General features: G+C 43.8%; 1 protein-coding gene across 1 annotated transcript; it reads right to left on the bottom strand.

Moving 5' to 3' along the window:
* Window positions 1-6,709: 6,709 nt before the first annotated feature.
* Window positions 6,710-15,506, bottom strand: DNAAF6 (dynein axonemal assembly factor 6). Its single transcript, XM_038122939.1, has 6 exons — window positions 15,387-15,506; window positions 13,029-13,092; window positions 11,827-11,932; window positions 9,892-9,988; window positions 9,017-9,102; window positions 6,710-7,472 (listed from the first exon to the last, which is right to left on the bottom strand). Exons 1-6 carry the CDS (start codon window positions 15,495-15,497, stop codon window positions 7,337-7,339), a joined length of 600 nt encoding a protein of 199 aa, XP_037978867.1. The 5' UTR covers window positions 15,498-15,506; the 3' UTR covers window positions 6,710-7,336.
* Window positions 15,507-16,001: the final 495 nt, after the last annotated feature.

Raw genomic sequence — 16,001 nt, 5'->3', positions numbered from 1 at the left:
TCTCAATGTCCTTCCCAAACTGAGGGGCCAGAGCTGGACACAGCACTCAGGGTGTGACCCCACCAGTGCCAAGGACAGCCATGGGTACCCCTGTTCCCACCCTACCACTGGATTTGCAGCAAGAGGAAGCAGAAGCAGGTCTGTTCCTGTGGGCACAGCGTCCTGCCGCAGACCTGAGGCAGAGTAAGGCACAGAATGGAGCAGTGGCTCCTTTTCCGTGAAGGCACACGGCAATGCAAGGGGACAAACACGTCCTTGTGACGGGAAAGCCGTGTGATGGTGACGAGTCTGCTCTGACTCATAGCCCAAGAGATGCTGTGATATTCCACCACTGGCCTGCTCTGTCCACCTGCTCGGAGCAGAGCTTCAGCATTCAAAGCCATATTTACTCTAGGACCTCATTTTCCCACCACAAGAGCAATCCCAAATCACGGGGGAGAGTTGACCTTGCTCAGCACAGCAGTTCGTCTTCTGGTTAAGATCTTGCACACAAACTCATTCCCAGCTCTTTCAGAGTTTCTTCAGATGGCCTCAGGCTCTGTGTGCTTTGGTTTTATCAGCTGTTTGGCACCAGCCCCATCTCCAGTTCTATCCAGTGAGTACCAAAACATTCTGCTTCCAGGTGACAAATTCCATGGAAAATATGCCACACTACCCAGATGGGGGTTCATCCCCCCTTTGGTAAGGCATTTAAGCAATTTTCTCTTTCTTTTTTGATCCATATCAACTGTCTCGTGTTTCTGTACTGTACCCTGTTCTATACACATGTTTGTACCAAAAAATACTATATAACAAACTTCTATAGAAGCAGTATTTAAGCTGGTCCATGATTCTCCCAAGGAAAACAATTTCAACAGAAAGGGATTTAGCTTGACAAATGCTGCCCAAGACCTGCCCTGATCATCCTCATGCTGCACTGCGCAGCTTTCATTAACTTATGAATGAATTCCTGTAGTGTCTCATGGCTTCCTTCAGATGTTTTTATGCCAGCTCCCAAGGACATAAACAATTCTCTTGATTTAAGAAAGTAGGCTGAGATGCTGCTTGGCTGTGGTTTGGGGAAGGGCAACGACATTGGAAAACACATTTTATTCAAGAAAAAAAAAAAAGTTCCAAATAGAAGCAGTGGTCGAATTTAAATAAACTCACTGAGCATAAACTTGGGAACTCATGATGCAAGAGAACAGAAATTGAGTTTTCTATTACTTCAGCCATTCTTTTCATTCAGCATCTGTATCACAGCAAGCAGTTAATCACCTTCAGCTCTCTTATCCAAGCACTGGTTCAAGACAACCTTGCAGAATCTTTGTGAAACTTTTCCCTTCATCCGAGGGATGCCCTACCCCTGTCTGAAGGTAGCACCTGGCTCCAGAATAAGAACAATTCTAATGCCTCATTTATCTATTTACCTACAGATCTTAGAGCAGAACCTTGTGGTTTTTTTGTTTTTTTTTTTTTTTTTTTTTTTTTTTTTTTTTTGTGGGTGGGGTTTTTTTGGTTTTTAGTTAGTGAGTTTGTTTTTTTTTTTAATAAACATGGGCTGCTCTAAATAGGGAAAAGAATGCAGGCAAGCATGCATATGCATGTAGGCCTAAAACTAGATGTGACATCCCCTGTTCCAGGTCAGGGCACAGCAATCTATCACCCAGGCACTGCAACACAACTCTGCTTACCCAGAAATAGGTGCTGCAAGGACAACACAGAGACTCAGGCTGTTGGGAGCATTTGAGAGGGTTCATGAACTCCCAACACCAATTCCCCTTTCATCTGTAGTTGATAAAAGTAATTGCAATGGGCCACCTTAGTCTGACCCCCAGAGTGAGACAAGGTTCCCAGCCCAATAAATCTCCATGACTCAAGTGCTCAGGCCCTCTTGCAGACCTCATAGCTATTCCAGGCACAGTCCCCTTCCCACAGCTTCTTTGGCACAGGATTTTCAGTGCTGGTGACATTCTAACAAAGGTATCTCATCAGCCCTAAGCTCAGGGTGGCTGGCTGCTTTGAACTTCCCTTTCAACACAGTGGTTTTAAAGAAACTTTGATAATGTCTTTCTTCTCACTTGTGCTTTTGCCCAGTTCTCATCACTCCCTCACTTTCAGTGTCTCAATCCACACCCACCATTTACTCTGCCCTAAACACAGCCCCTGTTCCTCTAGATTCTCACAGTGCTGCTCCTCACCATCTACCTCATCCTGGATGGAATCCTCGGGCTCAGCTCAGGTGAGAAAAGGTATGGCTGACTATCCCAGGTGAAGTCAATCCCTCATCCCCCTCTATATACTTGTCAGCTTGCCCCAGTGCCCCCAAGAGCAGCTTTGGGGATATAAGTACAGGAATCTGGGTCAGGAGATCGCATCACGAGGTTCCCAGTCACAAAGACCCCCAGGGGTGGCAAATTCTTATTACCTGGGCCCCTGTGAGGGGTGGGACCCACCCAGAGCTCACAGTATCATTTAACTCAAGTACTGGTGCTTGCATTTGTACAGTTCCTAATCTGCCACTGTTTGGCAAATGTCTGCCTTGCCCACATCACCTGATGGGTTAACAAAATCAGCTGTGTCCATCTCCATTCCTATCCTGTTCCCTTTTACACAGCTTTCTGGCATGACAAGAGTTTTCCAGAAGAGGTGTGTAGCTCTTTTTCTCTCTGTTCAGCAGCTGCAGGAGATAGGCTGCCAGGTAGAATCAGATAATTGTTTCAGTAAATACAACATAGCACTCTTGGAAGTGTTTGCTGGGTTGTGATACCATCAAGTTAAAATGGCATGATTAAAAAAAAAGTATTGATCAGCATCAGAAGTGGGTTTCCAGGCTGCTGAGCTGCACAAAGGAGACACCCAATTAAAGAGAGATGGTCTCTAAGGACTGTAGGTGGACAGTAGCTGCTATCGTTCTGGCAGCTTTCTATGATCTTCTCTTCAGAAATGAGTGTGTGGAGGCAGAGAAAAAAGATGAAAGGGAGGCCTTGAGATGAGAAAGGCCCAAATGATCAAAGATTCCCATGGACTGAGAGAAGTACTCCAAAACCAAAGGCAATCCTCTGTTGCCTGTGTCACTGCTGCCCTGGAGTGGATTTCAAAAACTTCTTTAAGTATTCACCTGGGATGAGGGGACACATATCAGGAAGAAGAGAGAAACTTTTCAGGCCTTGGGGAAGGCTGAAATTCTGAATGATTCTGACTTTTTCTGAATTGGTGCATTTCTTTATAACCAGATTCCACTGGGGACGTGTGGTACTGGCTACATTTGAAGCAAGGGCTCAAGAGGCCTCTCAATTCTGTCAACACACCTCACAGCCTGCAGCATCTGCTGCTTTTGTGCCATGGTCCTTCACTACAAGTGCCTGAACACACTCCAGGCTCTGCCTGTGGTGCTCCTGCTTGTGTCCCCTTTACAGCCACACAGACAGGACACACAGCAAGGAAGGACAGAGCTCTTCACCCAGCATTGATCTGAGTGAGGGGAAATGAATCACACACTTCACCCACATTAGGCACATCCAACAAGGGCCAGATATGCCAACTGCAACCTGCCAGGAGGCTCTGGTGAGAAATGTCCTAATGTGAGAACAATCAGGGGAGATAAAGCACTCAGGAAAGGAGAGAAGATATCAGTCTCCTGAAAAGAGCACAGAACAAACAATCGTGATGGGAAGGGAAAAACAGAGATGCTGCTCACATCCTCTGATGAATTCATCACAATCTGAAAGTGAATTTTGCCCGAAGGAGAACACAGAATGAAGAGAGACACCAAGACAGCAAAGACAGACACCAAGAGAAAAATAATCTCCTGTTTGTGAAGATCACAGGAAAAAAACAAACCAGCCCCCAGGCACCTTCCCTGGAGCCAGGACCACGGGCAGACAACAACGACTGTCTGTGGCAGCAGCTCCTGCAGGGGACCCCAGGGAACAAGGAGGAATCCAAGCGGCAGGTGCTGCAGAGCAGAGGGTAAAAGTCTACAGCAACACCAGCAGGTGAACAGGAGCTGCTCCAGCATGAGGGAGACAGATCTGTCTGTACACGTAGGTACAGCTCAGTCACTTTAGATAAACTTTGTCTGGAGGGAAGGATATACTGATAAAGCAGTGTTTCACACAGTGCAAGAAGCACACAAAGTTTGGATACAAACTTTGAACTGAACAGCAGAGAAATGAACTAGTCTTTTAAGACAAACAGAAGGGGTATATGATGATATCAACAGCAGACCTGGAGGAAGATGAGAATGAGAGCTTGCAGGTTTAAGGGAAAAATCTAAATTTAAGTTCTTGTGCTGTCTCAGGTGTTTATATGGAGCAACTCATCTGGGTTTTCTCTTCCTCCAGCTATAGAATGAGGCAAGTATCTTGGCCCCAGGGCAGTAAGAGGACAAAGGGGAATATGAAGAGAGGTGAAACTCAGAGAGTAAGTTGGGCTATGCATTTTAGCACACCACCATCATTCTGAGAGAAGGCAGGAACAAGTCAAAATGGGGATGGTGGATCTGCAACCACAACTGGAGGACAGAATTTGGGAACAAGGTGAGAGGAGAACCTGCAGTTTATTGGGATAGTGCTGCAAACAAGCCTCTATCTCAGTTCCACATCTGCAGTACCCTCCACTTAACTGCAATACATTTAATCAAGCTGCTTCTTATGGGAACCAAATAAAGCTTGATGATGCTTAATGGCTGGGGCTTAATGGCTGGGTTGTTTAACTGGGCTCATAATTTTGATTAATTAAGATGCTCGCAGGTGTTAGAGAGGCACTTCCACATCAGTGTTGATGTTCAGAGGCAAAGGGGGTTCCCCTCCTGGAGGATTTCTGCCAGTGCTACTTCAGCAAAGCAAAGCTGCCCTCAAACCTGTGCAAAAAAGTCAACCCTTAGCTGCCAGTAGCTTCCAGATTTCTGGGAATTCTGACAACCTGTGAGTCGTTTGGGGAGGAGATGTGGAAAAAAATCCAAACCCCAAAACTCAAACTTTTGCCTAGGGCAGCCTCTGTGTCCTTGATAGGAAGAAAGTGAGAATGTGAGAGGCTCTTCAGGTGATGATGGTTCTTTCAGGCAGTGGATCCAACCACCCCAGCAAACTGCCCACCCCCAGAGCAGTGTCCCTACTCTAGTGAAAAGGGCAGCAGAGCTTATCCTGAGTGGAACACACAAAGCCTGCTTGGTTATGAGTTTGTCCCCTGTGTTCCTCTACCCTCACTCTGTGATTTCAGCCTTCCCCTGCCAGGATATCGCCCTTTTCCTACCCAGTGTCACCAACCTGCCAGCTCCCCCTCATGGATGACCTACAGGAGCCTGGAGGTGGATGCACAGAGACAGTGGCCAGCAGGCACAAGAAATCACATTACAAGCTCCTTCTTAAGCAGTACAAATTTGTATTTCCCTTTTCTGTTTCTTACAGAACATACTTACCTCAGGTTTTTGTCTCCTGAATGCTGATAAAATGCCCTCAGGTTAAAAAATATTTGGAGATAAATTATGATATGGATACCAGTGTGGCATATGCTCATTTCCATAAGAAACTGACACTGGAGAGAGGCACAATGAACCAGACTCATCACTGTTTTCAGTATCAAATGCTGACATTAAATTAAGCAGAGCTTGATGATTTAAGGCTTAGTAAATTACTACTGCCAATTACAAAAGCAATATAACCTTGTGGATAGAGCACTGGAGTAGGGCTCAGAAGAGCTGTACCCTGCCATGGATATACTGAATTAATTTGGACAAATGTTACCTTCACACGCATATAAATACTGGTCAATCTTCCACTTTTCTTGTAATGTGTATAAGAAATGCAAAAATTAAGCAGCATATTGTCTAGGGACCACAAAGACAACCTTTTCCAAGAAATAGCTTGTTTGGCAAGCACAGGAGGGAAAAACTGAGTCAGGAGGAATGATGTCAGCCTTTTCTCATACATCTACATTGTCCTGCTCAGCCACAGCTTTGGAATAAGAGACATTCAGATCTAATTTATGGAAGCTTAAGCAGATACCAATTGGAGTAGCCCCTGAGTGTTATCAGCATATTTCATAGCTTGTGATGAATCATAAATGAAGTATCTGCTTTCCAGTGCATTAAGGCTAAAGCAGAAGTTGATTAGGATTATTCTGACCCAAGCAATGGTTCACTTTTCAGGGAAGTGGTTGAAATGTCCAGACATCAGCCTAATTTGTCCTGGAGTTAATATGCAGTGTATTACAAACATACAGTGACTGCACCTTTAAACTCATTGCCAGTGTCTGCAATCCCTCATGGAGTATCCATCTTCTCGTTACAGCCCACTACAAATTTAGCTGCATGGGTGCTGTCTGCAGGCTAGCTGGTCAATTATTTTCCTCTACTTCCACCCCCAGAAGAATGCAGGACTCAAGCCATTTTGCTCTGGAAGTACTCACAGGCTTTTGGTTCAGTGTGCCATTAAACGCCAGGGCCTGCTTGTCCTCTCCCCTTTGATCATTGAGCAAGTACCTTTGTTTCCTGCAGGACTAACAATGTTAAATTAATATATTTACCCAGCAGCTACTGAGAGAAACACCCTGGTTACCCAACTCTGTATCTCCAGATTGGACCTGAAGGCTAAAGAACAGATTTTGCAGCTTTTCAGCCCTTTGAGAAAAGCTTTGTTATGCAAAATTCCTCTTATCTCAACTTTTATGAGGTCTCTCAGAGCATAATATAGAGAAGGCAGACTCAAAGATAACTGGAACTGTTCCTTAGAACCTATTATTTTATTATCAAGAAAGATCAGAAAAATAGGTGGAGGGGCAGCAGATGACAACACTGAACCATAAATTGTCAAAAAACTGGTAAAAAAAGCTGAGATGTTCAGCAACCCAACTATAGCTGGTTAACTCGTTCTGCCTGTGTAAAGGAGCCTCAGATGTGGATACAGATCCCTGCAGAATGATCTTCTTACCAAGAAACAGGCAAGAGAAGATCTGAACTGGCCTCAGTCCCAGCTCTGGCGACCGAGCAAGCACATCAGCACTTGCAGGGCTTGAAATGGTACCAAAGCAGCAGACATTGTCCAGAGCCTCACTGTGCTGCCTCTCAGCCATGACCCAGCAAAAGGCTTTCTGTGGCTTGCAGAACTGAAATCTCCCACCTTCTGATCCACAGGGTCTGCAGCAGACCGAAGGAAGCAGAAAGTTAACCAGAGCAGTGTGAGAGCCAGACAGCATCAGCTGTTAGAACCTGTGGGTGCTGTGCTCCTCCTGACTCATTTCTCCAGACACATTCCCCTGGACTGCTCAAGGGAAACCATCTACTATTTCAGAACAAGTTGGGCTTCCAAACTACTTCAAACTAGAACATTAGTTTTTGCAAACTTTCTCTATCTTTCTACCCATCAGAAAAATTTATGAAATCCAACTTCCTTGATACTCTTAAGGTGACTTCCAAGATCTCCTCTTCAGAGAGAAAACGGGCTCTACCCTCCTTGCTGTTCACAGGGTAGGGGAGGTGCAGCAGCAGCTTCCTGTAAAAGAGGACACGGGGAATGTCAGTGTCTCAGATCAGGTGAGCAGTTGAGATGTCATTGCAAGGTACTCCTGCAATTCCTCAGTCAGCGTGCCAGGGAGTGCTATTCCAATAGATCTCCTTATTGTGATGGCTTGTGAGGTTCCTGCAACATCTCATGCACAGCAAGACTGGACATTGATAGAAATATTGAAATATTTCTATCACTTAGAAGCAGCTCGGCCTAGAAGCTGCCCCAGAACTACAGAGCTGGAAGCAGTTGCCTGGAGTCTTCCTACCCATGTGAGGGAGAACAAAGTTTTTCAGTATGTAGAACTTGACATCTTGATTGTTTCCTTCACACTGAGGAGACTTGCACTTGTATTTGTGAAAGCAGCACTGGTTCAGGCTGTACCCAAGCAACCATCAGATTTACGGTGAACTTTTTATTTGCTAAGCTTGTGACTAGAGACAGCTGGGTACTGAGAAGATAATGGCAGATCTGAGTCACCAAAAAGATAGAGCTGCATGAGGAAAAGGATGCTGAGGTTTTCCTACATCTGCAGCATTACATTAAGCTACTTCTTTTACTGCCCATAGGTTCAGCAAGTCATTAGCTGAACAATTATTCCTCCCAATTTTCCAGTTTCAAAACAAACATTCCCAAACCTTCTTCCACTCCTGTTGCATCCTTGCGTTAAAACCAAGCACAGGGTAACTGACTTTGCCTGGTTTTTGGCAGAGAAAAGTGGCTTTTCTATAGTTAGTCTACTGGGGACTTATTTAGGCCTTAATCCATGGCCTGCACCTCGAATTTATCTGCAGAAAGCTATTCTTATATAGATCTTCCCACACCTCATTCAGTGCAGCCAGTCAGCCCAGAGAGGATTAAGGTTTCTCAGGAAAGCAGTCTTTGTGAAGAAGGACTTTGAGCAAAACAGACACGGGAATTATCTGGAAATCTCAGGCAGGGGAATTGCACACTGAGGGAGAGACGGAGGAAGACTGAGAAATCCAAGAGTGTATCAGTTAGTTGATTATCTTTGTAGGCTTGAAATAGCCCTATTAAAAAAATCAAAGGAAAACTCTTTTGAAAACCTTGTAACACTTCCATCTCTGCATTTGTGCTTGGATATGTCCATAACTTGGCTTTCAGCTACTGAAAATTTATCTGCACTTTTTTACCACCTTCAGTCATATGTATTTGTACAAATTAGTGCTTAGGAATACTAGACTAAGTTTTTCAAGACCTTGGGCAGGTTTTTGCCAGGTGTTTTGAGCCCCTGAACAATGGTTTAAGTAGCCAAAATCTGTCCCAAAGCTTTTTACTGGACAGCATCACAGATCCAAAGCCAGCAGATTGTGCACCTATGGATGGATCATGGTGGCTTTTTCTGTATTTATGTATTTATGGTGGTTTTTTTCTGTGTTTATTTATCATAAGCAATAATTAATAGTACAATCTTTAGCTTTGCTTTCCACGCAGACTGCAGTTAAAAGCTTAGCCAAACCCCATTTCAAACAGGATATTAACTGTACTTTTATCAGTTGTGCTACACTTACTTTTTGGGAGTTCGAAGGTCAAGAACCTTGTCCTGGATGTCTAATGTGATGTCTGAGTACTTTGTCTCTGGCAGCTTGATTTTAATCTGAAATGATGGGCAGAGGTAAAGCTGTGATTACATATGTTGCCCTAAAAGCCACAGAAGAGCTCATTTTCATGAATATTTCAATGCTAGTATCAAAGAGCAACGTTTTGAGTAGGTAATTTGTATCAGAGAAAATACGACAGTGATAATGACTGCTTTCAATAGCTTAGTGATGTGTATTGATATCCTATTCTCTTCCAGTTCCTGAGCTGCTAATGTGCTTGACAGGTGTTCAACACCCAGCAAAAGCCTCGGGCTTTGTGCATTGCAGGGACAGTTTGCTTCTGCTAGGAAGATAACACAGCAGTTCTACCTGTCCCGGAGCTCAGAAACCAGGGAGGTCTTTGATTATATAATGCTGAGGCAGGATCTGATAGATGGAACTTTAAAGGCTGTCAGCACTGTGGCATTCTGCTGGCCCACACACCTCGTAAAAAATGCAGGAAGATGAAAAAAATATCCTTCCCAGTCCCTCTCCTCTCCAAAACTGTGCCCAAGATGAAACTTCATCTTAGAGCTACATTTTATTCCCTTTAAGTTTATATGGGGCATATGCATTTGCAGAGATTGCCTTGAGCACACTTGGTCCTTGAGGAGACACACAAGTTCCTCAGGTCAGCAAGTGTAAATGTCATCTAAAAATGCTTGGAGAACCACGAGAAAATGCTGCGGGAGGTCAAAGGCAGCAGTGGAGCTTGGTGTTTACATTCTGTCCCTCAGGAAGATGGGAAGGTGGAAAAGGCAGAGAAAGAGCACAGAGGAGGGATCAGAGCTCCAGGCTCAGCTCACCACTATATCTTCACAGCAGGCAGTGGAGGGGTCTTTCCCAGTCATCCCAAAGAAGACATCCTCTGTTCCCACATGCTGCTTGAATGAAATCTCATACCTGCCAGAGAGAAGTCATTGCCTAGTAACACAGGAGCAGGAGACTAAAGGAGACTGTGATTTCAGAGGACTGCAAATCCTCCTCACAGTCTCTCCTCCTTTGCAGTCTCCCTTCAAGGCTCCAATCCATCTGCTCCAATCCACTGGGTTTCTGTTCAGAGCCACGACTGAGACAGCTGCAAGACAGGTGAAAATCATTTCTCCACCTCCCAAGGCATTCACCATGCTGCCTCTGCTTCCCTAACCAGCCTTGGCAGGAAAGGCTTCCTAAGTGGATACCATGCTTACCAGCAAGCCAAACACCACAAATTCCTGGGGAATGGATTTGAAAAGGGGGGTGTCACAATTCGATGTCTTCTGTTCTGTCCTTTAGCATATTCTTGCAGCCTGAGCATGACACTCTTAAGCCAGACTATAGTTTTGCATTCAGCTAACATTTATTTTCTTCTTCACATCTACAAAATGTAGAATCACCTATTCCCTTGCTCTGGGTAATTTATGAATGAGGAAAGGAAAACCGAATTTGTATTTATGACATATGCTACTCCTACTAAGTTCAGCAAAATTACTGGGGTGGATCACTTGTCTAAGCTGTTAGAAAGCCTTTCACATCTCCAGTGTGCATCTGCATATGTAATAATTCCTAAGTCAGTGACAAATGTGTCTAATCGCTCTGGATGCACCTCTGTAGCCATCTGTTTTCCTTTTAGCACATTTTCTTTGCTTCATTTGATGAACCATTGTAAAGACTTATATTCTCTCTCTTCATCTGTGCAACAAGGGTCACAAGTGCTTGAGGCTGCAGAAGCACTGCAGAGGGGAAGGGTCAAAGAACAGCACAAGAAAAGCTTCTTTGTGCCCACAATACACACAGCGTGTTCTGTACCTGACAGATGACCATTTCAAGGACAACTGTGCATGAGGGTGAATTCCAAATCATTTTCAGAAAGGCCGGGTCCCTGTTCAGGTGGGTCTCGGGTCCTGTGTTTAGTTGGGAAATTGAAAATCTGATTTTCAGAAAGGCCGGGTCCCTGTTCAGTGGGTCTCAGGTCCTGTGTTTAGCTGGGAAATTGGACTCCTCATGTCCTGACTTACATGCAGGAAAAAGTGAAGCTTCTGGTGCACAATGTGCAGCTTCATGGGCTACAGCCCACGTGCTCCAGCATTTAACACGTCAGGACATGGCATCGAAACAATGATTGGAACTGCAAAAGCTGCTTTATGGACTGACCTGCAGGGCTCTCTGACCTCTACAAACTCCAACTCACATCCCTGATTTCAAGAATATTTTTGCTACTGTTTTTCTATGAGCAAGGGAAAAGGCTCTGGTTTTAAGTTGTGCTTTGACAGACTAAGATTGAATGACAAGATTTAAGAGCTCAAAATTGCCTGCACACAGCTTTTCTTCTGCAGTACTATTTGTCTCTAAAGAGCTTAAATCTTTGAAATGCAAATATACATTGGAGTACTTTATGAATTTATGAGTATGGAAAAATGGATGCATCTCAGTTGCAGCAGGAAAAAGCAGGTATTTCACACAAATGGCATATTTTAAAGTCAATAAACCGTTTTTCTGACCTACTTCCCCTCCTAATCCCACTTTATACAAGTAACTGACACTGCACATAAACTTATGTTGGAAAAACCAACACTAAGTTTCTGTTCTGAGATCAGAAGATTTCAAGAGAGGGGTAAAAACCATTCTTCACATATTGCTTTAGATGCAACACTGATATCTTTCCTTTCTTCTTGCACAACACAATCTTTTCATCTGGCTGTAGCTGCTGTTTAACTCTCATTTCCATTAATGCTATGTAAAGCCCACACAGGCAGTCTTACTCTGGCTTTTCTCTAGGGTCCCACGTATCATCAAATTCAGATCCTTCTGGGACCTCCTCTGTATTCCAAATGGTTTTCTTGTTTTCAGATTTCACTTGAAAAGTACCTGTAAGTGAGGAGAAAAATCTCACTGACACATTTTGAAATGTCTCTGTTCCTCAAGGCTTGCTGAAAGCTTAGAATATTTTTCAAGATTTAGAAAAAAAAAAGAAGAAAAAAAAAAGAAGCCTTATCTAAAGCCTAGAAAAGTATTTCTAGGCTTTAGAAAAATCTTTGCATTAAAAGCATTCTAGGTAATGATTACAGTCTTCTTCACCTTACTCTCTTAAGAATGAGGATTTGCAGAAGGACGATGTTTTCCTTTCACTTAAATCTTCTTTACCCAACCTTTATTTCCTGGAAATCCTCCTTTCTGGCATATAATATCTAGCACTTCAAAATCAGTAGAGTGTAGAGGGATGAAATACTAATCTTCCACAAGCCCCCTGACATGAGATTTTCAGTGAGCAGAGTCATTCACAGGGGATCACCTCCTCACAGAGAAATCCAGTTCTTCCCATTAATTATTGGGCACAGCCCAGATAAGGTGCTTAAGACACATGAAAGTTTTTGGGCAGAATAGTATGGTTTATGTCTGTCCTGCATGGAAAAATATTCTTTTAGTAAGCTGGTAAATGTAAAATGTGAAGATTTTAGAGTAGAATCTCTGGTTATTGTTGGATAGCAATAAAAGCAAAAAGAATCTATTATATTTGCCACAGTTCCTTTCCTGCAAAACCCACCCTGGCCCTTGTTGGCCTTTCTTAGGGCTTTTAATGAAACTGCTCGATAATGTGACAGCCTCAGCTCCAAAAAAACTTAACATTAACTTTGCCAAGTCTTTAGCAAAAGTGCCTTCCTGTCTCTCCTGAGTGCTTAGCTGGAGTTTTGCTGCTCAGTTACGATCCCTGCAGCCCCTGACCAGGCTGTGCTCTGAACTGTTATCATCTCCACTGGAGGCTGCTCTGGCATTACCCTTTCTGCTTCTCTTTGCATGTTTTAGAGTTAAGCTTTCAGGAAGGGAATGATTTTACAGCGTGACTGTAAGAAATGCCATGCTATGCCCGTCTCCAAGGCCAGTGACCCTCTTTTATTGAGCGCTATCAGCTGTTACAGCACGCTGCCACGGGCTGAACGCCAAACACAGCAATACTCCTCCTTACTGGTGGTCTCTTTCTTGACTGGTGCAACACTCCCAGGAGTCATGGCACCAACAGAACAGCGTGGCTGCAGAGAAAGGCAAGAGGATTTAAATCAATTTTTACAGAGCCAAGCTTGGTCACAACCATGATGTCAGGAAATACAACACATCATCTAAGGTCAAGCAAATCCCTGGTGGAATTGGAAAAACATTATCCCGCAGTTTCATGAGTGAACTACTGAACATTCTCTTTTCTTCACTCTCAGAAAGTGACCTTGACACACTGGGTTTAAGCAGGACTCACGGAAGCCCAGTCGCACAGACAGATGTGCTTTGTGAGTTTTGGTTTCCATGGCATTTTGGCAAAATTTCCATGCTTTGCCTGCCATGAAAATATTACAGGAAACCAAGGGTGCTACACTAAAGCCCCATCACAGCATTTGGATTCCTTTTTACAGTAGAGATCATGAGGCAACAACATTTTCCTCTAATTATGAATCAATTTAGTGCTAATAGGCCAATGTGAGGCATTTCTCTATATATGAGGATTCCTTGGTTCAATAAAAGTGCCTCATATGCACAGAGCATTAAATTAAATCAAAATAAAGATTTCAATTTACCCAGATTGACTCAGACTTAATTGACATCTCTTGTGGCAACTTTCCATTTCTGTCTCTGAAGTGTCATTCATTTTATTAATAAGATGTAAACAAATTCTTTTTAAAATCAGGATGTTTACCGCAGAGATGTACAACAATAATGCAGGGTTTAAAAGGCAGGCATTAAACAGCTGGAGGATAGTTGGGATGTGAAGGAGCACATCTGTAACCCACAGAAAGAAAAATTCAAGGGATATGCACCCCTTTTATCCCAAATATTTCTTGCATTGCCACTACTGGGGCTGGTCACCTCTTTGTTGAGGAATGGTTTGGAGGAACACTCAGGCATTTGCCATTTTTGTTATCTGGGGTTTTTTTGTTTGCTTTTTTTTAATCTGTTTTTGTTTGTTTGTTTATTGTTTGTTTGGGGGTTTTGGTTTGTTTTTTATTTTGGGGTTTTTGGTTGGTTGGTTGGTTTTTTTTTGTTTTGTTTTGGGTTTTTTTTTGGTTTTTTTTTTGGTTTTTTTTTTTTTGTTTTTTTTTTGTTTTTTTTTTTTTTTTTTTTTTTTTTTTTTTTTTTTTTTTTTTTTTTTTTTTTGTTTTTGTTATCCATGCCATAATATGATCTGTTCAAAATCCTGAGAGACCTGGCAAAAATTTGAGCCTTCACAGAGGCCTTCTACATTGCTGGCACCTTTGGGGCTCCTGGGAATATTTCTTCCCAGCACACAGGTGTTGAGCAGGTGTTTGCATGTTGCAGGAATTATGCATGTTCTCCAAACACTGTGATTTTCATCTGCTCCTGAGAGGAATTGATACAGAAGAATACATTCAGATATTTCTCTCATTATTCATTCAGATTATGCACCTTAGAATGATTGTTCACCTTTCCCTATTTCACAACCACCAAATACCTGTCGTACTTCAGTGATCAATTATCTCTGTGGTTCTTCAATGCCTGACATACACAATTAATACACTCAGTGTCACAGACATATTTGATGAAAAATCCTTTTGCCCGGATTTTTCTCCTGAGAAGCTGGGAAGCTTCAGCTTCTCCGTGTTTTGCTGCTTTGGAACGTGATCTGGAGAGCTGTGTACCCAGCATGTGAAATTGTCTTTACTTGATGACCAATGACAGCCACCTGTGTCGAGGCTGTGAGCAGTCACAAGATTTGATTATCATTCCGTTCTTTCCTGTCCAGCCTTCTGATGAATCCTTTCTCTCTATTCTTTTAGCATAGTTTTAATATAGCATGTTTAATATAATATATATCATAATATAATAAACCAGCCTTCTGATAAATGGAGTCAACATTCTCATCTCTTCCCTCGTCCTGGGCCCCCTCAAACACAGTCACACACTCAGTTGCCTCTGGATATTTTGGTCCTTACTCAGAAGCTGAGCAGCAAATGATTCCTCTCATATCTGGCTGTAACTGCCTTCATCTCCAGCAGAGTTCAGGGGAAAGTAGGGGAAGCCTGAAGTATCTAAAGCTCTTTCATGTCCATGTTCTCCTTTCCTTCAGGCTGAAAAGCTAAACCTCTCTCATATGTTGTGCTCACAATGTCTCCTTGTTTTCCTGGGCCATCTTGCTCATTCTCAAGGGCTTGTTACTCTGAAAGGATCCTTGAGCTGTTTCAGTCACACCAAAACCTTCTAAGGTTTTCATTCTGTTTTTACTCACTCTGGAGAAAACGAGATTTGCTTCTCCTTGATTAACAGCACAAGGCTATGGTACAATATGTAAAAGAAGCAGAAACTCTTATGAAAGGCTCACCACATCATCATCATCATCATCCTCCTCCTCCTCCTCCTCTTCTGGGGCATCACGCAGCAGTTTGGCGAGGCTCTGCAGGGAAGAGCCTGAGAACACGCTGTCCAAATCCATGGCCACCGCTCACCTATGCAGGAAAAACAAGTGGCAGATGCAGCAGGAACCAACTGTGCTCGGAACAGCCGGTAGAGCACAATTTTCCTGCTGTGTGTTTGGGAAGGAAAAGTTTAGCCAAGTTCCTGCATGCGTGACAACAACACATGTAAAATGGAACATGAAATCAAAGAACATGCGGAGTTGGACAGGACTCATCAGGATGGGCGAGTCCAGCTCCTGGCCCTGTGCAGGACAGCCCGAGCCCCAGCACGTGCCTGGAACGCTGTCCCCGATGCCCTTTACAGCGCCGGGGCTGCGAGCACCGCCCTGGGATCCCGTCCAGGGCCCGACCGCCCTCTGGGGGATGAGCCATTGCAGACACCCAACCAAACCTCCCTGAGGAGCTCGAGCTGCTCCCTCGGGTCCTGCCGCGCCGAGGGAACGGCACCCAGCCTTTCCCTGGCGCCCTCACTGCGGTCCCTCTGCTGGCTGCCTTTGGGGCCAGCCCGCTCGAGCCTGACG

The sequence above is a fragment of the Motacilla alba genome, chromosome 4A, assembly GCF_015832195.1.
Source record: "Motacilla alba alba isolate MOTALB_02 chromosome 4A, Motacilla_alba_V1.0_pri, whole genome shotgun sequence".
NCBI classification, from domain to species: domain Eukaryota; kingdom Metazoa; phylum Chordata; class Aves; order Passeriformes; family Motacillidae; genus Motacilla; species Motacilla alba.
This window is presented reverse-complemented; position numbering and strand designations above follow the sequence as displayed.

What these genes read in the sequence shown, in the direction of transcription:
- DNAAF6 (XM_038122939.1), bottom strand. Translation starts at nt 15,497, where the DNA reads ATGGATTTGGACAGCGTGTTCTCAGGCTCTTCCCTGCAGAGCCTCGCC. An exon ending in ATGATGATGATGATGATGTG is followed by an intron (nt 13,093 to 15,386) that starts GTGAGCCTTTCA and finishes CTTTCTCTGCAG; the next exon opens with CCACGCTGTTCTGTTGGTGC. An exon ending in AGTCAAGAAAGAGACCACCA is followed by an intron (nt 11,933 to 13,028) that starts GTAAGGAGGAGT and finishes CCTCACTTACAG; the next exon opens with GTACTTTTCAAGTGAAATCT.